Below are 22,464 nucleotides of genomic sequence, written 5' to 3' on the forward strand. Positions count from 1 at the left end.
TGTGTCACTGGCCATTGATGAGAAAGGATGTGAGCCTGTTCCAGGTTGGGCTTCCCTCCCTGGCTTTGCTCTGGGCTTCCAGGCCACAGACAGTGGTCTTTGTCTGTCTGCCTCACTGTCCTCTGTACATCAGAAACACTGCTCCCTGGGTGTGAGAACATGGCGGACTCCCAGGCGGTCCTGGTTCCTGTCCCAGGATTATTAATGACCTTCTGCCCATCCTCCCTTACGCCACATGCCTGTAATTCATTCTCAAGGGCTGTGGCAACCTCCATCTGTTCTTGGATCGGGTGGTTTGGCCCCTCTGGGGTCCGGGGAGGCAGATGTCTCTCAGAGGGCTGAGGCCGGGCCCACAGGCTGCTGCTCCACAGTGGCATGGTCAGGGATGGGCAGATATGTCTGAAGCAACCAGAGCCTGGGGCTGCCCTCCCTTCCCAAGGTTATGTTGCCTTTCCCTTTTTGAGTTAGGTTTTCTCTTCTGTGTCAAAAGCCCTGGAGGCAGCAGCTGCTCCCGAGAGGTTGGTGCTACCAGCCACCTTTCTTCTCTGCGTGTCCCCCAACCAGCGTCACCGCCCTCCTCCACCCACCCAAGGCAGAGCTGGTTGGACAGCCGGGGGCAAGTCAGGGAGCTGAGTCTTGGCTGGTCACACAGGGCTTCCAGGTGCTGGCAGCTGCCAAGCCACTGCCACGGAGCTCCCCCTCCACTGTATGCCGCCCTTTAAAAGAAACATTTTACTGCTGCTTTATGTTTACGTTATCGCCATTTCTGAGAGGGAGAAGACCAAAAAAGAACACAGATCACAGTCATTCGTGACAGTGACAATTGAGCAAAGCATCTCCTACTGTGCCTCCTTCTAAGAGTGTGCACACCATTCTGTCCTGGTAGCACCCCACCTCTTGGCTTCGTCATCCAGTGCCCAGGACCTCAGTGGGGTTTTCGGTTACTCAGAGGGAGCTGGCTTCCCTTTAAGTGGTGTTCTCTTTGCTTGTGTAGCTTGTTTTGGTTCTGCTTTTCTCATGGGCCTCAGCTCCTCAAAATCTTCCTGCGTTTCTCTGAATTCCTCAGGGTTGCTGTTCTGTGCTGCCCAGTGACATCTGTCCCCTCTGCGTACTGGACTTTGTCCAGCTATTCCCCCTGAATCTAACTTTTCCCGCATTAACAAGCATTTACATTCCTGCCGCTCTCCCCAGTTGAAACAAAGAAAAAACCCTTTGAACATCCATGTAGTTAGATAAAAACACACTTCTGCGTTGGCCTCGCCTAGCAATGTGCCAGCTCCCAGCCGTCCCCCGGCCTCCTGGAATTAGCCTGTGTGACTGCACCCATCAGTCCTTTGTCTTTGGGATGTTGTTCCTGTAGGGGGTTCTCCTGCTTCTGCTCCCCTCACCCCATCTTGGTGTGTAGGAGTCCCCCTAGAGTCATTCCTTTGCTCATTTCTTACAATTTAGCCAAAGTCCACGCACCATAACATGTTTGTCTCTTGATCGGTGGGCACCCCCTTGGCTTCCCCGCTGCCACTAAGAAAGACACCATGAGGACTTCTGTAGTGGTGGGGCCCGAGCTCGTTGGGGGCAGCAGCGTTGGGTCCAAGGGCACGTGTGTCTGGGGGCCCCTCTGGCATTGGCGCTGCCTCTGCCCACCTCATGGGGGTGGATTTCTCCCCAATGGTTTTTATAAGGAGAAGGGCAGGGTTTTGTTCAGCCCTGTTGGGGTGGTTCGTGTCCAGTTGATGACCAGAAGGGCATTTGAAGCAGCCTAAGTCTTCTCCACCTGTCACTTTGGCAGCGGACCCCATCGCACAGGTGCACCAGGCCTTCTGTAAGCATCTGCTCACACGAGCCGTGGATGCCCTGGTGAAGCCCCAAGCCGAGCAGGACGAGGAGACCTGGTATGTCCTGGGAGCAGGAGGGCGCGTTTCCTCATCTGTGAAATGAAGGGGTTGGACTCGGCTGGCCTCCGAGGTCCCTGCCAGCCCTGAAGCCCTGATGCTATGGAGACTGGAAGGGTCACGTGTGGTCACATTGTACACAGCCTTCTGTGGCTAACCAACCAAAGAACTTGGGCTTGTTGGGTGGGTGGCCCTGGGCGCTGTGCACAGGGTGACATGATCAGAGCTGGGCTTGAGGAGATTTCAGCTGGTGGTTGTGGGCAGGGTAATCCAGCAGGGAGCCTGGGTACAGTGGACTGAGCTGGCACCTTGGGCTCCCTGGGAGGAGCAGGTTTGGAGGCCTGAGCTGGGGTGGGGGTGGCCATTCTCTGGGCTCCCTGGGAGGTCCTTGAGGTGCTTCAGCCACCCCTTGGGCAGATGGAACAGAGCTTTGGCGAGAGCAAGGGCTGGGTTGCCAGGTATGGTGGGGAGGTGGGCCAGTCCAGATCTAGGGACCTGGCAGTCAGTGCTTTTTCCTTTGGTCTTGTCTGGTTTTCAGCGAGCTGTCCAGTGCGCTGGAGTACTTGAAGTTACTCAATTCCTTTGTGGATTCTGTGGGGGTCATGGCCCCACCCTTCACAAACAGCTCGGTGCTGAAGTCAGCACTCGGTGAGTCTCTTGGGGGTGGGAGGCGGGGGTGAGGGTCACCTTCATGAGTCACCGGAGGGGAGGCCAGACACAGGGACACAGGGACTGGGACCTGCTGGGATCTGCTGACATACTGAGAAAGCCTAGCTCAGCTACCATCCCCAGTGTTAAACCCACAGAGTGAGCAGCATCTCTGCCCCTGCTGAAGGCTCTGGGTCAGGCCGAGCCTGGCAGGAGGGCATGCTGGGATGCCTGGAAGGGAGGCTGGTCTGAGCCTGGCATTCCATGCCTTTGAGGGGCTCCCAGCAGTTTGTCCCATTTGCTGCAGTTCTTTGAAAGCTGGGGTCTCTAATCCTTTTTAAGGGAGTTCTTGTCCCTTGGACAGCCCTTGGATGAGGCCTACAGGGCCCTTGTCAAGAGATGTTTATAAATGTGTAAAACTAAATACCCAGGATTACCAGGGAATGACTCAACACTGAAATAGCGAAATATTTTTAGAAATAAGTTCACTGACTCCATGCCAGTCTGCCTACATTCATAGACTCCTGGTTAAGAATCCCTGTTTTGGGGGATAGACTTTGAATATTCAAAAATATATATTAATAATAAGGTAAAACAATTTAAGTATGTTTCTAAGGCATTTAAGTAGCTTGCAGCTTAGAAGACTTTGTTCGTTGGCTCCCCGCTTTCACCAGCTCTTCTGCCCGGCCACATGAATATGCTTACAGCCCCCACCTCTCTCGAGCTCCCGGCCCAGGGCCGGACTTAGGACAAGGAATTTGGGGAACAATGAAATTTCCTCAGTCAGGAGCCTACACATGGCTGCTTTAGGCCCATGACTGTTCTGAAAGGGGTTCATGGAGTAACTGAGGACTGCATTGGCCACCCCCTGCTGCTGGTGACGATGCCATCATCCTCACCCATATCATGAGGTAACCTGGACGTGAGTGTCCTGTAGTAACTACCTGTCCTTACTGTTCCCCATCCAGGCCCGGACATCATCTGCAGGTGGTGGACATCCGCGGTCTGGATGGCCATTGGCTGGCTCCAGGGGGACGATGCAGCTGTGCGCTCGAGGTTCACTGAAGTGGAGCGAATCCCCAAGTCCCTAGAAATGGCTGAGTGCGTGGTCCCTTTCCCGTCTTCATTGTGTGTGGTCTGTGGTGTCAGGAGTGGGGGATGGGAGGAAGGATGTATTCACTCACCTGTGCTGCCTGAGACAGGAAGAAGCAGGGCAGGATGCCAGTGGGTGCCCAGAGGAACCATGGAGACGTTGGGCATGCACTTGGGGGGTGGAGGGCCAGTACCCAGAATGCTCAGCTGAAGGCTGTGGGTGGGGGCCCACAGGTGTTGGAGCTATACCTGTCCTGTTGGCCTTGGGCATAGGCTGGGTAGTGTTCACCAACGGCTCCTTCATTTTTATTCTTTGTTGGAAGGGCTGGCGCCCTGGGAGAGCTGGGGGAGGAGAGATAAGCCCCTTAAAATGGCTGAGAGGAAACCTTGCTTTGTCTCCTGCCTCCCTCCCAGGAGCCCCCTCGTGAAGGCTGTTTTCCACGTCTGCCGGGCCATGCATGCCTCGCTCTCAGGGAAGGCCGAAGCACAACAGAATTCCTTTGGTCACTGTGAGAGAGCCAGCGGCCACCTATGGGGCAGCCTCAATGTCAGCAGCTCAGCCTCTGATGCGGGGCTCACCCATGTAAGGCTCTGGCGCTCCCAGTGGGAGGGAGGGTAAAGTGGGGAAGCTCCCCGTGGAGAGAAGGAGAAGCTGCCTTTTGCCCCACCTCTTCACCCACTGGGTCTGGGGCCTGGCTGTCCTCTGGAGGCCTGGCCCACCCCTCCCCCTGCTCCAGGAGAAGCCTGGCCTTGTGCCCCACCTCCTCACCAGCTGGGTCTGGGGCCTGGCTTTCCCCCCTTTTCCCCTCCACCCCTGCCTTGCTCACCCCTCCCCCTGCTCCCCAGCCCCAGCAGGGAGATTCGGGGGCACGTGGTCATTAGGGCAGCCGGGCATGGCCTCCTCGCCTCGCCTGGGGCGGGCAGAGCTCCCCTGCGAGCGGCTGGGGTGCATTGTAGTTGCATTGCACGTCATGTCAGGGCCGTGCAATGTTCCCACAGTGCATCCCAGAGGCCCGCGCTGCTGCCGCCGCCACCGCCGCCGCCTCTGCCGCTGCCACCCCCGCTCCCTCTCCTGAGCTCTCCCAGGCCAGCTCTGGCGAGGTGGTGCTTTGGGGGAGCTGGCAGAGGCCCAGAAGGGTTAGACCTGAGCCTGCTGGTGGGGCCAGGGGCTGAGCAAAGGGAAAACTTCACAGGATGGGGGGCGTGGTTCCATAGCAGAGTACCCGCCTTGGTGAGGCATGACTGCCTCCCCATGCAGGGATGCCCCAGGAGTGACCCAGAGCTGACCCTGCCTGGCCTCCCACTGCCACCCCTCAAACACACACACATAGCAGGGTGTGGAGACCCGCTGTCCCACCCCCAGGACTGCAGAGCCTCTGTCTGCTGGACCCAGACTCCTGTGCCGGGGTGCAGAGTGGGGCAGAGTGGGGAGAAGATGTCTACACAGAAGCTGCTGGTGAGGTGGGCAAGAAGCAGCCATGGGCATCTATCCACGGAGAAGGATGAGGTGGAGGACAGCCATAAAGCCCAGGCCTGCCGCCTCCCATTCTCCCTAGGACAAGCCCTAGCCTCCTGGCTCACCGGCCAGTCCTCAGTCTACGCCAGCACCAATCTTTCTCCTGCTGGTGCTGGCGTAGACTGGTTGGTTGTCTGGTCTGACAAGGCTCCCGTGGAGAGGAGCATACTTGGGGCCAGGCCACCCACTGGAAGGAGCCCCCAAAGCCCCTGGGTGGGCACAAGGGTGCTATATGGTTGGCCTCTGCCCCCTCCCCTCCCATGCTGCTCCCTGGGCTCTGGGCCACCCCACTCTGGGCCAGGCTGTTCACCGCTTCCCTCCTGTTTGCTCTGGCCCTCTGCAGGTGATCCAGCTGCTCACCTGTGACCTGCTGCTGTCCCTCCGGACTGCCTTGTGGCAGAAGCAGGCAGGCTCCAGCCCTGCCCTGGGAGAGACCTTCCATGCCTCGGCTCCTGAGCTTGCGGGCTTCCAGAGGGATCTTGGCAGCCTGCGCAGGCTGGCACACAGCTTCCGGCCAGCCTATCGAAAAGTAAGAACCAGGAACCGTTCTCCCTGTACCCCCGGGCCACTTGGGGCTAAGTCTGGTCTGACCCCCTTAGAGGATGGCCCAGCAGATCATTGTGATTGCTTGACAAGTGGGTGCCCAGCCCAGCATGGGGCACTGTGGGGAACAGGAGAGGGAAGGGCTGTAGTGGAATGAGAAGACGACCAGCCCTGGCTCCCAGTCCTCCCTGCCCAACCTGCCAACTGCCCCCAGGGCAAGCAGCCTCACCTCTGAGACTCGGGTGGGCCTGTTGTGACTCACAAGCATGAACTTTGAAGCACCAGCCACTTTGGCCCCTGGGGACCTCAGGACTGGCTCTGGGGTAGGCCTTCTGGGCATCCCCAGCAGAGCTCAGAGGGATGCCGAGCAGGAAAGGGAGCTGGGCAACTTCGTGGAACACAGTGGCAGATTGGCCTTCCCAGTGGCCATGAGCTCCTGCTTTGGCTCATGGGGTTCTAAGTGGGCAGCAGGAAGGAGGCCAGCCCAGCCTTTCATTTGACAGATGAGGCAGTGCCATTCCCTCCCGTCTGGGTGCCCATCACTGAATGACCTTTGACCTCTTCATTTCGGGGTTTCCCCCATGGGTGCTGGCATTTTTAAAGAGCCCTGTGGGGAACAGAGGCCCCTTGGGGATGGGGTACAGGAGATGCTGGAGAATGAATTGGAAGGCCCTGAACATACCCTTACTTAGGCTCCGGTGTCCCTTCCTCCTGCCCCCCAGGTGTTCCTGCATGAGGCCACGGTGCGCCTCATGGCCGGCGCCAGCCCCACCCGCACCCACCAGCTGTTGGAGCACAGCCTGAGGCGCCGGATGGCCCAGACGACCAAGCATGGTGAGGCAATCTCAGCCCTCTTGGGGCAGGGAAAGGCCCGCCTGGGGGAGGGGGATGGCCCCAGAGGTTCTTGGCAGGGAGGGGTGGGTGTCAGGTCCTGAGGCTTACCTGGGGACTCTCCATCCCTCTCTCCATGCAGGAGAGGCCGATGCTCTCCCTGGGCAGCGAGAACGGGCCACCGCCATCCTGCTGGCCTGCCGCCACCTGCCCTTGTCCTTCCTCTCATCCCCGGGCCAGCGGGCGGTGCTGTTGGCAGAAGCTGCCCGGACCCTCGAGAAAGTTGGGGACAGACGTTCCTGCAGCGACTGCCAACATATGATTGTCAAGCTGAGCGGGGGCACTGCCATCGCAGCCTCCTAACCCGAGCCCTGCCCCACCCCCCTGTTCAGACCCTTTCTCGTTTCTGTCTCAGCCTATGTCACCTGAACCCCTTGCTTGTACCATCTGAACTGGGGGCTTGGGGCACTCAGGCTGCTGGTCATTGCCCCCTCCACTGCCAGGCTCTGCCCAGCTGTCCTTCCCTTGGGCTTCCCCAGGAAACTTGGAAAGTTTCATCTTTTATTGAGGAAGGAGATTCTAGTGGTCTGGTGCCTGGATGGGGCCCAGGAGGAGAGACTGGGGGGCAGCAGGCAAGCCCCAGGGGCAGGGGTCCCAGGCAGGGGCCCTCCCTGCAGCCCTCTGGCCATCAGCTGGGCCAGGGCCGCTTCAGGCTCCTGTCAAAATACGTGTTTGGAAACAGGACGGTTTTTACTCTGGCTTTGTGTGTTTGGTTTGCTGAGCCATTAGGGTGTGGTAGCCCCCTCTCTTCTGCTGTCTCCTCTCCTGTCTCTGATGTAGACGTTAGTTATTTTCCCGTATTAGAAGCGATAGCTGTGGGGTGAGTGTGGTAGTCCAGAGCCCAGCTCCGAGGGAGTCACAGAAATGGGGGAGGGGAAGGGGGGGCAGTCCTCAGGGCAAACATGAAATAAAATCATCTTTTTTTAATTTTCTAAAAAACAAAAAATGGTATCCTCCTTCATTGTCTTCCTCCTTCCCTCTGTCTCTTTCTCTTGGGCTCCAGCTGGGCCAGGACACTTACTGGGGCAATCGGTCTGAGTGGATGCCAAGTGGGGAGGGCACCTTGGAGCATAGTGGGATGGCCCAGTGACAACATCAGTGGAACCATCTGGATGGTGGGGGAGGGGGGGCTTGTTTGCATTTCTTGGGCACCCTGGTCCTTGTTCTGTTTTTATCCCAAATTCTTCAGCTGAAGTGGCCGTGACTGGGCCTTGGTCTGCCCAGCTTCTTCCCTGGAACTGTGCCTCCCACCCAGGCCTCTTAGTTCGAGAATGGGCAGGGCCTCTCAAAGCCCCTCCATTTGCCTCCCCACACCCAGGAGAGGTATGCCCAGCAGGGCCCTCCTCCTCTTGGGACAAAGATGCTATTTTCTTCCCTTCTTAGGCTAGGGCAGAGGCCCAGGGCTGGCTTTACCCTTGTGGGCAGATGCCTCGCTCCTGCCCCTCTTGCAGCTCCAGGGGAGTGTTGGGGGAGGCCCTCATCATTGCTGGCCAGGGGATCCCTCAGATGGAGCATCACAGACATGTCCAAAGGCCATCTTCTCCCTCAATCAGAGGGGTTACTGTATCACCAGGAACTGTTGGGTAGAAGGCCCTTCTGGGGTAGATTTCTCCCTACCACCCTGGAAGGCCTAGCAATTCTGAGGCTTGGCAGACCTTGTCTTCTTGCTGGAAGTGCCCAGATGCCCCTGAGAACCAGAGACCAGTAGCTTTGCTTTCACCATGGGCCAAATATCTTCCCTGGAGCCTTGGTCACCGTTGGAGTCAGCTAGTCGGGGCCACTTCCTAGAGGCGATTTGGTTTCCAGCAGCCTCAGGCTTAAGAGAGGAAAGAAGGTCTGGGAAGTAGTACCCAACCTCACCACCTGACACAGAAAAAGAGCTGTGGGAGTGCCTGGAGGCAGGATTGGGACAGGGGAAGACTGGATTGGGCCAGCCTCTCAAATCAAGGCAGGGGACCTAGCCCTCAGCATGGAGGGAGCAGTTCCCTGTGGGACCCTCGGCCTTCCTGGCCTTAGGCACTTCGGTGGAAGGTCTAGGCAGAGCTTGCTGGCTACTGGGCAGGGAACACAGTAGAGGAAGTGAAACCATGTAGTAGCCAAGGGCCCACCCCAGGCCACCTGCTGTTCTTGCTGATTTCTCCCATCGCAGGCTTCTCCCAGCCTGTTGACCGCGGGAGGGGTCTGTGGACCAGTTTTGTATTCTTTGTTATTTATGGGTTCAGCGCCAGTCCCAACCGTTGTTTATTTTATCTGTGTACGTATGTGCCTTGTTGTTAGGGGTGGGGGTGGGGGACAGGTTTGGGTGTTGGAACTGGGGGGCTATTTAGCCCCCCAAGGAAGGCTGAGGCTCAGTTCCCCAGAGGGATCTTTTTATGTTCAATCATGCACCTTGTCTGGGATAGTCAATAAACACAGCTTGGTCTCCTGGCCCACTCCATGTCCGGGTATGTGTCTGTGTGTGTGTTTTCATTCTGTGCCTTCTCTATCCCATCCAGTCCTGTTCCCTGAGGACCGATGATTTGGGCCGGGAGGCCTTGGGGATTGCCTGGTCCAGCCTCTCATTCCACAGGGATGTTAGGTGAATTCCAAGGTCACACAACAGGCGTCTGAGCCTCTGGCCCCAGCTGGCTGTGAGTAGGACCCAGCAGGGGCTGTAAGTTCTCTTTGTGTCTGACCCGAACATTTCCAGCTTTGGTTTGAGCATTTTTTCTTTTGTGCTCTTTGAAAAGGGAACAGTTGGCCCTCAGCCTTGAGGCCAAGCCCAGTGTCTCCTTGCGGGAAGTTTTGCCCTTTGCTCTTTTCTGTGCTGCGGCTCCCCAGCCTGAGAGGGAGGCCGGGGCCCTGTTTGCTTCCTATGATCCGATCCAAGGTTTAGGCCCGGGTTGTGCTCGCTTCCCCTTCATCTATTTTCTCCCTTCTCCCTTGGGTTACTGCCTTCCCCTCCTCACTTCAGGTTTGAATTTGCTTTTGGTGGTAAAGAGGACATGACGGGTTCCCAGCTGGCTGGACCTTGACATTTCTGTGAGGTGTGGGCCTCCTGGAGAGGGCTCTAAAGACAGGAGTTAATTGGGTTGAGTGTCTTGAGAGAGAATGTGTGTATACGGGCATGGCGTATGGGGGGGTATAGGCAGACACTGTGGGGGTCCCTCTTGAAAACTCAGATGACAAGCTCGGCTCCAAAGAAAACCCCTATCCTGGACCTAATACTGCCAGGGGGTCCCACATAGAGAGCTTGAAGGTTTGGCTGAGGCCAGGGGTCCAGCCTCCTCATTTTACAAGCTGGATTTGAACTTGGGTCCTCCTGACTCCAGAACCAGTGTTGAAGCAAAGACTGTGGGAATCTCCTATAACCTGATCCTTGAGAGGGATGTTAGCCAAACACTGTTTGAGTTTATGATAGAAATGCTGAAAGTAAGATCCTCGAGGGCAAGGACCACCTTCATTCTTTGTACTTTCCAGTCCTTGGCATGGTGCCTGGCACATGGTACTTGGCTTTAATAAATGCTTGCCATTGTACATAGAGAAGGGAGATGGGTGATTGGATGTAGTTTCCACCCTAGGCTCTGGGAGGACGAATTTCAAGAGGCCAGAGAATTGACTGGGTGGGATCCCTTGGCCTGAGACTAACAGAATCCTGCTGATGCAGATGGTTTAGATATGGGAAAAAAGGTGTGTGGGGAGGGGGAGGATTCCAAAGAAGCCATATATTTGGCTGGACCAGAACTCTGACCTCAAGTCCTTAAAGGCTATGCAGAAGAGGTGGAAGATGGCTGGGGCCCTGTGAGAGGCCCTCTCAAGAGACCTTGACAAGCTAGAACCTGCCCCGAGGAGTCTTGCCTAAGATTTTTTTTGTTCAAGCATCTGTTAAAGGAGTTCCCTGTTTAACCTGGCAAAGGGAAGAGTGGAGATGGGGGGTGGGGAAGATAGATTGTCGATTTTTAAAATTTGAAGGGTTGTCAAGTAGAAGAGATGACCATATTGATACTTCCCCCTCCGCTCAAAAAACCCCACCAAAAAAAGCCCCAGCCAGGCAGTACTGGGGCCACTAGGTAGAAATTTCAAAGCAGTTTGAGGCCAAAAGAAAGAAAACTTTCCTGAAAATTGAAACTGCCCCCAAAACTACAGTGGGTCATTTCAGTGGATCCGTGGAGTCACTGGATGGATGGGGTTGGGTAAAAGGTAGATGACCACTTGTAGGACATCAACCAACATTTATTAAGAGCCTGCTATGTAGCGGGGAGGTGGTCTAACAGTCCCAATCGTTCCCCCTCTTTGAGCCCTGTATTTCTAGCTGCCTGCTGGACAGCCCCCAAAGCTGAAAAGAATGGGGGGGCAGGGCTTGAGGGGAGAGAAGACTTCCTGGGCTCAGAGCCTTTCCCCAGATGTGTGGAGGGCTACCTTCTAAATCTCCCTGCCCCGGCCCCATCGGCCTGTTTCCAGTCTTTCTGTGTTAATGAAGCCAGGGGGCTTACTCAGGCCCAAACCACCTGAATCGTGGGTATGACCATAGATCTTGAAGGAAGTCTGGTCCAACCCAACCCCCTCATTTTACAGACAGGGAAATCGAGTCCCGAGAGCGTGAGTGGTTTTTCGAAGGTTGCCCAGGTGGCAGAGTTGGTATTTGAACCTAGGTCCCCGACCCAAATGCAGCCTTCTCTCCACAGTGCCACATTAGAGGGTAAGCTCCTTGAGGGCAGGGACTGTCTTTTGCCTCTTTTTGTATCCCTGGTGTTTAGTGCAGTGCCTGGCACATAGTAGGCACTTCATTAGTGTTTATTGAATAGAAATCTTAATTCCTTTTTCCTCCTTCCGCATGAATTGGGTTTCAGGGAAGCAGAGCTGCGCACCTTGGGAGCCTCACTCTCTATTCCGGGGTCTCTCACCACAGCAGCTTTCTAATCACCTGGCTGCCTCCTGTCTCTGCCCTCTCCAGGACATGCTTCTCATGGTCCCCAAAATCTCTTCCTTAATCACAGGTTGATGCAGGCCACTCCAGAACCCTTCAGTGATGGCCCCTTGCCAGTTTCATGAGCTGCCCCCTTGGCGTTTTCTTCTTTAATACATTACTCCTCTTCATGCCCTCCTTCCAGCTCAATGGGACTATTAGCTGCTCCCTGATGTTGACCTGGCCCCTCTCATCTCCGAGCATCGGCACTGAGTGCCTCCGTCCCTGAAATGGGGGCCACTCTTTCCTCACCTTTGCCTGTTGAAAGCAGGATTCAGAATGGCAAGGAACTGCAGAGACCACCTGGTCCAGCTTATAGTGTCAGAGGTGGGATTTGAACCCAGGCCCTCCAGGGCCAAATCCTCATTCCATGGTTAAGTCATACCAGCTTAGGGGCTACTTCTTTCCCACCCTTCCGTATTGTGTATTAGGCACATCTGTATTAGTGAGCAGCCAGGTGGCACCATAGTGCACAGAGCCCTGGTCGGGAGTCAGACTCATCTTCATGAGTTCAAATCCAGCCTCAGACACTTCCTAGCTATGTGACCCTGGGCAAGTCACTTCACCCTGTTTGCCTCAGTTTCCTCATCTGTAAAATGAATCAAAGTCTTCTGCAGAGACGAAAGGTGAGGTTTGAAGGGGTTAGAGCTGAGCCTCAAACCCGGCTCATCCAGTCCAGGGTGGTTCCCTCCCATTCCCCTCCCAAGGTGGCCTTGAGGCCTTGCTCTCTCCATTCTCTGAAATCTACAGCCACTGTTACCCAGGCTCTTCCTAGACAGGAAACCCCTTAAGGGAAGGGCGCTTGGTGGAGAGCACAGGGCCCTTCAGGGAGCCAGTGGCTAACAGGTTTCCTTGACCTGTGAAGCCTGCCCGAGTTGTCATCCAGCACTGGCCTAACTCTGGCATATTGATATCAGCGGCCACCAGGGGACAGCAGATCCCCAAGTATGAAGAGACATTAAACTCCCAATCCTGTCCCTGAACCTTCTGGCGAATGTTTAAGATATCAGCCCATCTTCAGGGCCTGTGGTCACTCAGGAGTCATTTCTGTGCTTTCATTAAGTCATAGAACACCAGGACTAGGAGACACCTTAGAACTCAGACTGTCAGGGCTGGGAGGGGCCTTAGAACAGGGGATGTCAGGGCTGGGAGGGGCCTTAGAACAGGGGATGTCAGGGCTGGGAGGGGCCTTAGAACAGGGGATGTCAGGGCTGGGAGGGCCCTTAGAACAGGGAGTGTCAGGGCTGGGAGGGGCCTTAGAACATGGAGTGTCAGGGCTGGGAGGGGCCTTAGAACATGGAGTGTCAGGGCTGGGAGGGCCCTTAGAACATGGAGTGTCAGGGCTGGGAGGGCCCTTAGAACAGGGAGTGTCAGGGCTGGGAGGGGCCTTAGAACATGGAGTGTCAGGGCTGGGAGGGCCCTTAGAACAGGGAAGGTCAGGGCTGGGAGGGCCCTTAGAACATGGAGTGTCAGGGCTGGGAGGGCCCTTAGAACATGGAGTGTCAGAGCTGGGAGGGGCCTTAGAACAGGGAAGGTCAGAGCTGGGAGGGCCCTTAGAACATGGAGTGTCAGGGCTGGGAGGGCCCTTAGAACAGGGAAGGTCAGGGCTGGGAGGGCCCTTAGAACATGGAGTGTCAGGGCTGGGAGGGCCCTTAGAACAGAGAGTGTCAGGGCTGGGAGGGCCCTTAGAACATGGAGTGTCAGGGCTGGGAGGGCCCTTAGAACAGGGAAGGTCAGAGCTGAGAGGGCCCTTAGAACAGGGAGTGTCAGAGCTGGGAGGGGCCTTAGAACAGGGAAGGTCAGAGCTGGGAGGGCCCTTAGAACAGGGAAGGTCAGGGCTGGGAGGGCCCTTAGAACATGGAGTGTCAGGGCTGGGAGGGCCCTTAGAACAGGGAAGGTCAGGGCTGGGAGGGCCCTTAGAACATGGAGTGTCAGGGCTGGGAGGGCCCTTAGAACAGGGAAGGTCAGGGCTGGGAGGGGCCTTAGAACAGGGAATGTGTAGGCTGGGAGGGGCCTGAGGACAGAGGATGTCAGGGCTGGGGGGGGAGCTTAGAACAAGGGATGTTAGGGCTGGGAAGGAGCTTAGAACAAGGGATTCAGGGCTGGGAGGGAGCTTAGAATAAGGGATGTCAGAGCTGGGAAGAAGCTTAGAACAGGATGTCAGGGATGGGAGGGGCCTTAGAACACAGGATGTCAGGCCTGGGGGGGAGCTTTGTTCGAATGGGATGTCAAAGCTGAAGCTTAGAATAGAGGATGTCAGGGATGGGAGGGAGCTTAGAACAAGGGATGTCAGGGCTGGGAGGGAGCTTAGAGGTCCTCCAGTTCAGGCACATCTTTTAGAGTGGAAGAAGCCAGCTCCAAAGAGGAGGTGGGGACTTCCCCAAAGCATTAGTGGCAGAGCTAAAATTTTGTTTCTCGAATCGACCCCAGAGAATCCCAGCCCTAGAGCTAAAAGGGGTCTCAGAGGCATCCAACTTAGCTCTGTCTTACAGATGAGGAAACTGAGACTGGGGAGGTTAAGAGGTGAAATCTGAACCCTCTAGAGCCCACCTTGTGCCTGTGCCACCTCAGTTTTCCCATCTGTAAAAAGAAGAGGTTGGGTGAGATAATATCTCAGTTCTGTCCCAGCTCTGAGGTTCCGTGTATCTACCTGTGTGAAAGCGGGGATATATGTGCTCTGAGGGTGGACAGCCATTGCCCTCTAGCTTTGGAGTCCAGCCTACAAGGCAGGAACTGGCCTCTATTTCAGCCCTATCTTCCTCAGAACATAAGCTCGGACCCTGCACACAGCAGGTGCTTAATAAATGCTGACTTGGTCTTTCACCTCCATCTGAAATCTGCCTGTAACTTCCCACCTTGACTTGAGGTTCTGCCCCGCCCCCAGCACACAGGCCCATCCCTCCTCCACCAAAGGCCCTTCCAGCACTTGAAGATGGCACTTGGCCTCCCCTGAGTGTCCTCCCTGCTGAGCCGCCCAGCCCTTTTCCTGGCTGACTGTGGGGCCTGGTCTCCAGGCCCTTCCCCATCCTCGTCATCTCCCCCTGGACTGACTCCAGCTCAAGTTCTTTCCTGCCCAGAGCTGCAGACAGTCCTCAGCCGCCGTCACCGTCACCCATGCTGGGCGCCTGCGTCAGGAGGGTGGCGAGGGGTAGGCGGGGCCCCTGGGGGTGGGTGACATGCCCATTATTCCTGCTGGAGCAGCGCCTTGTCCTTGGAGCATGGATGAGTCAGCCTGCCCGCCCCCAGCTCTCCAGAGCTAAACCCCAGCTGCTAGGGGTGCTAGGGGTGAGGGAAGGTGAGGCAGCAGGAGGTTGGGGCCTTGGGGTCAGCCTGTGGTCCATGAGGCCAGCCCGGGAAGCTCCCTACAGCTAAGAGAGGCAGCCTGGTGCTCCCGGGCCTGCCTCTCTTCAACCTCAAACTTGGGCCTATCCATGACCTTTCCCCACCCTGCAGACCACCTGCCACCCCCTCCTCCCTTGGGGTGATTAATAGTCCATCACAGTGCCTGAGGTTCCACCATTAGCCATTCATGAAGGTAGAACACAGATTGGGAGGCAGGAGATGGGATTCTTGGCCTTTATTAACCTAATTCAGAATCTGTAATTCTTCTGATAGGTTCCCACAAAACCTGGCTTTCAGAGCCCTTCCCATCATAGTCAGTGTCCCATGAGAGAAGATGAACTCAACCTCATTCATTAACTGTGGCACCCCCAGCCAGCTATTGTGTCACCTGAGAGGATATGGCCTGTGCCCTTCCAGAACAGAGAAGACCCTTCTCTGGCTTTTGTCTCCTTCTCTTTGAGACCTCAACAGGATTCCCTAAGCTTCCTCTGACATGTCGTGCTCTAAGGGGCCCCCCAGCCCTGACATCCCCTGTTCTCAGGCCCCTCCCAGCCCTGACATTCCCTGTTCTAAGGCCCCTCCCAGCCCTGACATTCCCTGTTCTAAGGCCCCTCCCAGCCCTAACACTCCATGTTCTAAGGGCCCCCCAGTCCTGACCTTCCCTGTTCTCAGGCCCCTCCCAGCCCTGACATCCCCTGTTCTCAGGCCCCTCCCAGCCCTGACACTCCATGTTCTAAGGCCCCTCCCAGCCCTGACACTCCAAGTTCTAAGGGCCCTCCCAGCTCTGACCTTCCCTGTTCTAAGGGCCCTCCCAGCCCTGACATTCCCTGTTCTAAGAATGATCTAAGCACTGACATTCCATGTTCTCAGGGTTTTTCTTGTTCTAATATTCCCCTGATTTAAGATTCTCAGCTCCAACACCTCTATGTTCCAAGGGCCTTCTGAGCTCTGACACTGTGTATTCTGAGGGTCTTCAATCTAATGTTTAATGTTCTAGGGCTTGTTCTGAAAGGCTACGTTCTAGGTCTCTCCCAGCTCTCCAGTCTCTGACTCTCATGAAACTGACCCCAACACCATCATCCAGGCTGTATTTCTTGGGCATGTTGGGGGGCAGGGCATCTTCCTGGCCGATTGTCCGGAATCCTGCCCTGCTCCTCTTGGCACACTCGGGCTGAACACGTGAGGTCACGTGTGTGTTCCCTTCAGTTTTGCTACTTTCCTGGGGTTCAGGGGCTCACTTCCACCCCTTCCATCCCCCTCCCACCCTTTCCCCTTGGATGGGAAGGGGAGAAGCCCCACAGTTGCTCGGGCGCTGCCTGCTCCTGTGGGCACCAGCTGTCAGCCAAGCAGATGGCCCCGGTGGCTGCAGGGCCTCGTTGGCCTGGAGCCTAAGAGGGGCTGGGGCCCTGTGCCAAGCCATCCTGCTGCCAAGAGAACAGGGAAAGAGGTAAGCAATGGAGAAGGAGCCAGCCTTCCTCAGGGGTGCAGGGAAGGTGGAGGGACTCATGGAAGGGGTCCCCAGGCCGTGCAGGTGATGGCACCAAGATAAGGGATCGACTCATTACTTGCCTGGCATTCAAGGCCTTCTAAACTGGCCCTAGGCAGACAAGGTCACTTACTGTCCCTCCTATCCAAGTACCTTTAGGCACTCCTATCCATCCTTCAAGGACCTGCTGAAATGTCACCTCCTCCAGGGAGTCTGCCCTGACCTCTCTCAGGTGGAAATGATCATCAGCCCTGCTCATCATAGGCTTTTCATGGGTGACTGGTCTCTTCAATGAAACTGTGAGCTCCCTGAGGGCAGGGACCTTGGTCACCTCACCCCAGTGGGTCTAAGGGGGTATTGATTAGTGATTGAGGGGGAGAAACTGACTGTGGCAGAATGAGGGGAGGGGGGAGAGAAAGGGGGAGAAAGGGGGGGGAGAGAGAGACAGAGAAGGACAAGAGAGGGAGAGAGGAGAAAGGAGAGACAGAGGGGAGACAGACAGACACAAACAGACAGAGCGGGGAGGGAGAGACAGAGAGAGAGATTCCCCTAAGGTCATGTGGGAAGGAGCAGAATGAGGATTTGAACACAGGATCTTCTTCTCTGCCATACTGGGGAAGTGGGGAGGATGTGGGCAGACAGACTGACACTCTGCTCTCTGGGGCTGCAGGGCCCTCTCTCCTTTCTGTGGGTGAGACTCTGACCTTAGCCCAGACCTCCATCATGAGGCCTAGGTCTAGGCTGGGGCTGGGCTGTTCTCTGAAGGAAGATTCCCATCTTGAGGAAACTCAGAAGTAAAACCCTTAGATGATCCCAATAAACTACCAGCTGCCTCCTCTCCTGGGAAGGCCATGTTTATTGAGGAGGGGAGGTTAGATTTATTTACAAAGGAACAGGTAAGGACCCCAGATAGATGCAGCTTCCTCTCTCCACCACCCCATAGCCCCCTCCCCGCTCTCAACATCCCCAGCCCCATTTCTCCTCCCCTTAGACCTAAGGTTGAGAAGACTCTTGGAGAGAAGAGACCTGCCAGCTGGGCAGGATCTGAATCCACCAAGGGCGCCAGTCTTTGACACTGATAACATGAAACAGGCCGTCTCCTGCTAGCCCAGAGCCCAATGACACTCCCACCCCCAGCCAACCAGGGAGAGCCCTAAGCCTATCCATCCCGGGAGTGTCTGGCCTGGGGCTGGGGGAGGGATGTGCCTTCCCACTTAGGAGTATGGGGATAGCTCAGAGATAGAAGGCAGCCAGGTAACCAGAGCCATGGAGCTCTAGGGGACATTCCCTGGACCGGCCCCTCATTCTACAGCGGAAGGACCCCAAGGCCCAGAGGGGAATGATCTTGCCCAGGATCCTACAGACAGGAAGCAGCGGTCAGGTCTAGAATTCAGTTCCTTAGATTCCAGATCTGTGACAGTCCGGGGCCCAGACAGGCCCTGAGGGCTGAGGATGTCAGGCCAGATGCTCCCAGGTACTCCCAGCCTGGCCCCTCCTTCCACCCAGCCCTGCTCCTGCAGGCCCCTCACCAGGAGGAGAACAGCATCCTGGAGCTGGAACCCTCATACTGTGACCTCAGCCTTGCTGTTGGTGGTCAGGTGACGTGGCCCCCCAGGGGGCTGGTGGCTGAAGGCCTCACTCAGGTGCTCTGCACTGAACTGACGCTTGGGCATATGACCTGGGGCCCGCCGGGGGGCTGGGGAGGGCTGGGCCCGGGACCCATGGGGGGTCCTAGGAGGCACTCGGGAAGTGGCCCAGCTCTGGCAGCTGGGGGGCCCTGGGCTTGGCCCAGTGGCAGATGGCCGAGTACCACTTCTTAGCCCTTTAGCCCTGGGGCCTGGTGTGGCCCAGGGACAGCCATCCAGTAGCAGGGGCAGATCTTTGTGGTGCCTGGGGACTCGGGGTGGGAGAGACACGGTACTGGGCACAGGCACATCCACCGATGGGAAGCGTTTGTAAAATTCTCCAGAGGTACTCTCTGTAGGAGTTGAGGGAAAGAAATCCAGGTCAGGAGGCAGTGACCACCCTAGGGTGGTAGAATGAAAGGTAGGGCTGGAGCTAGGTGTGGACCTTGTGGATGGAGGTGAGGGGGGCAGGCAATTGTGGGAGGCTGAGCTGGATGCATTTGAAGAATTAACTTAGGAACCTGCAGTGCCTGTAGGCAGGGGGTCTGGCCTGGGCCAAGGCAGAGAACATGGGAATCCTTGGTAAGGCTATATGGTTGGGGCAGAGAACTTGAGTATCCTGTGAATCAGGGTATCCGAGGCTTTGATTGGCTGGGAGGGATGTCCTCATGGCCTTATGGGATGGGAAGGGGGCAGGCCAGGGGTTACCTCTCCTGGCAGGGGCACTCACCAGCGGCCTTCAGGGTGGCGTACTTGGTGTAGTCAGGCTGCAGGGTCATGCTGTTGCCCAGGTGCAGCCGGGATCCATGGGAAGGGCCAAGCCCCAAGGAGGGCAGCATTGGAGCCCCCAGAGGGGCATTATTCAAGTGCTTTTTGTCTGGAGAGGACAGAAGAGGAAAGGGGTGTGGGGGGTGAATGGGGGTTGGCATTGGGGTCTTCCTTCAGTCAGGGCCCCATCGTGTTTCTCTGCCAGCCCTCATCCCCAGGGGTACAAGTGGGCCAGTCAATTAGCATTTCTTCCAGCAATTGTGTGTGAGTCACTGCTAAGACTGAAGATGCAGAGAAAGACAGACGGGTCCTCCCCCAAGGAACCCCTGTCCTAATGGGGGAGTATTTGAACAACCATTTGTACACAAGATAGAGGGAGTGGGGGGAGGCACTCAGAGAAAAGGCATTGGGGGATTGGGGAAGGGGAGGGCGGAGGGAACGCAATCTGAAAGGCCTCTTGGGAAAGATGGAGACTGTGCTGGGTCTTGAAGGAGGCCGTGGGAACCAGGGGGGCAATTGTGGGAGGCTGGGGGGCTTGGGGCAGCCAGGAGCTGGAGATGAGCCAAGAGTGATCCAGGCCTGTGGGGCAGCCAGGGAGAATTCCCTGAGCCAGGAGATGGAGGGTCTTGTTGCTAGAACAGCCAGGAGGTTGGGGGCTCAGGGCTAAAGAGTAGGTGTGGGGGAGGAAGGGGCCACTCAGGAAGGGCTCTGAATAACAGAGCATTTTACACTTAGGGTTACTGGAGCTTATCGAGTGGGGGGTCAGATCTGCGCTTTAGGAAGACCCCTTTGGTGGCTGAATGGAGGGTGCACTGGAGGTGGGGGAGGCCTGAGGCAGGCAGGCCCCCAGCAGCTCGTATAGTGCAGGTATGGGGACATGAACCGGCACCAGGGCCGGGGCTGTGTCAGGGGAGAGGAGGGAGTGTCTTTGGGAGAGATTCTGGGAAGCTCGAATGGACAGGACTTGGTAACAGCTTGGATGTGGTGGCCACTCCTCAGTGGTGAGCCTGGGGGACTGGGAGGATGGCAGTGCCCTCAGCAGTAATAGGGAAGGGAGGAGAGGAGGAAGGTCTGGGAAGAAGGAGAAAGTGTGTGCTTGGGACAGCCTGCATTTCAGCTGTCCATGGGTTTTCCCGTTTGAGATTTCGGTAGGCTGGCAGAGGCTTGAGACTGGAGGTCTGAAGAGGGATCGGGTCAAGAGACTGACAGGTGAAGGGGGCCTCAGAGGCTGACTAACCCAACCTGCTCATGTTCCAGACAAGGACACGGAGGCCCAGAGGGCCTTGCCCAAGTGGAATTAGCCTCAGGTCCTCTGACTGCCCCCTGCCCTGCTTCAGAAGAACTTGGGGAGCAGTGAAGGGAGAGATGGGAGGGGCTCATAGGAAAGAGAGAGAAGCGTCTGTCAGGGAACAGATTCCACGAATGCCATTCTCTGCCTTTCTGATCGGCCCTAATGCTGAGCCCCCATCAGGACATTCTATGCCAGTGTGAGCCGGGAAGTGCTGGGTCACACCATCCTCTTCCAATACATCTGTCCCATTCCCTTATGGAGGATCCCTCAGCATGTCCTGAGGGAGCTGCTGCCCAAGAGGAGGGCCGCCTGCCTCACTCTCCCCTTTCTGTGCCCCCTCCCCTTTCCTTCGCCACTCACCTGTGCTGTTTCGGGGGGAGCCCCGTGGGAGGCTGTCTCCTATCTGCACCTGCAAACTGCTCCCCAGGGGTGGGGGCAGTGGGGCTGAGGGGCTCTGCCCAGGCTGTTTCAACAGGTCAGTCAGAGTCCTTTGGGAGAGAAAACAGGCATCGTGAGGTGCCCGGTCTTCAGCGCAGATCTCCAGGAAAGCCCCCCTTGTCCAGCCCTGCCTGCACTCGGTCCTCCCTCTCCCTTCAGTCCTTCCCTGAATTACAGATTTAGAGCCAGAAGGGACCACCGAAGTCCTGTCTAAGGCCCTCATCTTACTGAGGGGAAATGGAGGCCTAGAGAAGGCCAGGGACTTGCCCAGCTTCACATAGGTAACAAAAGGTTCATCTGGCATTCGAACTCAGATCCTTTGACTCCAGGTCCCACCGCACCACATTGCCTTTCTCATGGTTCTCCTACAAGGTTTGAGTCTGACCCTGTGCAGCTATTCCTCCAAACTCAGCCTGAGTCACTGGGCAGAATCCTCTCTGGCCTGAGGTAGATTCTTGGCTTGGCCACTTCCTGACTGTGTGGCTTTGAGCCAGTCACAGTTTTCTGGGCCTCAGTATCCCCCTCTGTAAGATCCTGGGGAGGGCCATCACCCCTGCCTTTCCTACTTTGTGAATGGAACAGGAGCGAAGAAATACAAGTTTCCCAGGGGCTGAATAGGTCGGTCAACCCCTTCAGAGCCACCCCAGATGGCCAGCTTCCATAGCTGCCCGCTAGGCCAGGGCCAGTAGGGCTTCCCTTCTCATGTGACCAGTAGCTGATGGAGGAGAAGAGGGGACTTGTGAGTCCAGAGAGGCTGAGGCAGAGCAGAGGACACCTGAGCAGCAGCCCTGGGGCTGGGGCATCAGGTGGGAGCTGCTCTGACTGGAGGAGATGACCAACCCAGGCTGAGTCCCCACCTCTCTGGGCCCCAGTGTTTTCTTGCCTCTGCCCAGCAGCCCCATGCCAGTGCGTGTGTGGTCATGTGTTTGTCTATGTGTACATGAGCACATGTGTGTGCTTGTATGTGCATTGCATTATGTGTGGTCATGTGTGTACGTACTGTGGTCATGTCTGCTGCATTGTAGTTTTGTGTGTGTGTGTGTGTGTGTGTGTGCTCTTGCTGGGGATTGGTGCCGACGGGCCTGTCGGGTCTTGTTCTTAAAAGAGGTGATGTCTGCTCTCGCCTCTCCTCCCAGCTGCTGCCCTGATTAGAAACCAGTGATCCGCTCTGACACTCAGACCCTTCTTTCCTGGCGGATGGCCCCTGAGGAGGATTTGGGAGTCAGGGAGCGGGGAGGCAGGGTGCCTACATACACAGCCTGGCTCCCGCACCATGGCCTGAACCACACAGCCTGAGGGATGGTCAGCTGGCGGGGGGGTCGTCACTGAACCCAACCCTCTTGTTTTAGAGATGGGAACACTGAGACTCAGAGAGAGGTTAAGAGATTTCTGAAGGTCATACGGCTAAGAACTGGCCCAGAGTCTGCAAAGCCAGCTTCTCCAGTGCCAGATCCAGCATTCCTTCCCCTGCTCTGAGATTCTCTTGGCATGTTACATACATGTGTTCCTGTACATATATTTACTTGCATGTTCTGACGAATGTCGAATGTGCAAAAAACATCGAAAACATTTTTTGTAGATAAATTTTTAACAGATTTTAAAATAAGAGCCTACTATGTGCTAGGCATGGCTACAAAGACAAAATCGAAGACCATCCTTTGCCATCAGTGAGCTTACAGTCTACCAAGGTATAAAGGGGGTGGAGACTGGACCTGAGGTTATAGTGATATGGGGAACTCCCAGATGAGGACTTTACCAGTTCAAGTTGCCACTTTCTCTCTCTTGGAGAGACATCAGGGCCTGACTCCATGTCCCCCCACCCTCACTCTTTGCCTCAACCCCACCCCATAGACTGGAATCTTGGATCTTTCTTGAGGAATCATTGGGTTTTAGAGCTAGAAGTGACCTCAGAGGCATCAAGTCCAAACCATCCCTGAATAAGAATCCCTCCATCACATCCCTGACAAGAGCTTCAGGTTGAAGACACCGA

General features: G+C 56.2%; 2 protein-coding genes across 2 annotated transcripts in view; one reads left to right on the top strand and one right to left on the bottom strand.

Annotated features, from left to right (window-relative positions):
• The window catches only part of SREBF2 (sterol regulatory element binding transcription factor 2), a 45,139-nt gene extending 36,115 nt beyond the window's left edge, over positions 1-9,024 (top strand). Inside the window, exons 13-19 of the mRNA XM_036759533.1 lie at positions 1,787-1,889; positions 2,428-2,537; positions 3,506-3,638; positions 4,044-4,212; positions 5,489-5,674; positions 6,411-6,522; positions 6,662-9,024. Of these exons, the coding sequence (XP_036615428.1) occupies positions 1,787-1,889; positions 2,428-2,537; positions 3,506-3,638; positions 4,044-4,212; positions 5,489-5,674; positions 6,411-6,522; positions 6,662-6,882 (1,034 nt within the window). The 3' untranslated portion in view covers positions 6,883-9,024. The remainder of the gene's footprint in view (positions 1-1,786; positions 1,890-2,427; positions 2,538-3,505; positions 3,639-4,043; positions 4,213-5,488; positions 5,675-6,410; positions 6,523-6,661) is intronic.
• An 8,890-nt stretch (positions 9,025-17,914) lies between these two features.
• The window catches only part of SHISA8 (shisa family member 8), a 34,421-nt gene continuing 29,871 nt past the window's right edge, over positions 17,915-22,464 (bottom strand). Inside the window, exons 3-5 of the mRNA XM_036760827.1 lie at positions 20,397-20,524; positions 18,708-18,854; positions 17,915-18,330 (exon numbers count right to left, since the gene is read on the bottom strand). Of these exons, the coding sequence (XP_036616722.1) occupies positions 17,915-18,330; positions 18,708-18,854; positions 20,397-20,524 (691 nt within the window). The remainder of the gene's footprint in view (positions 18,331-18,707; positions 18,855-20,396; positions 20,525-22,464) is intronic.

This window comes from Trichosurus vulpecula, chromosome 5, assembly GCF_011100635.1.
Source record: "Trichosurus vulpecula isolate mTriVul1 chromosome 5, mTriVul1.pri, whole genome shotgun sequence".
NCBI lineage: Eukaryota > Metazoa > Chordata > Mammalia > Diprotodontia > Phalangeridae > Trichosurus > Trichosurus vulpecula.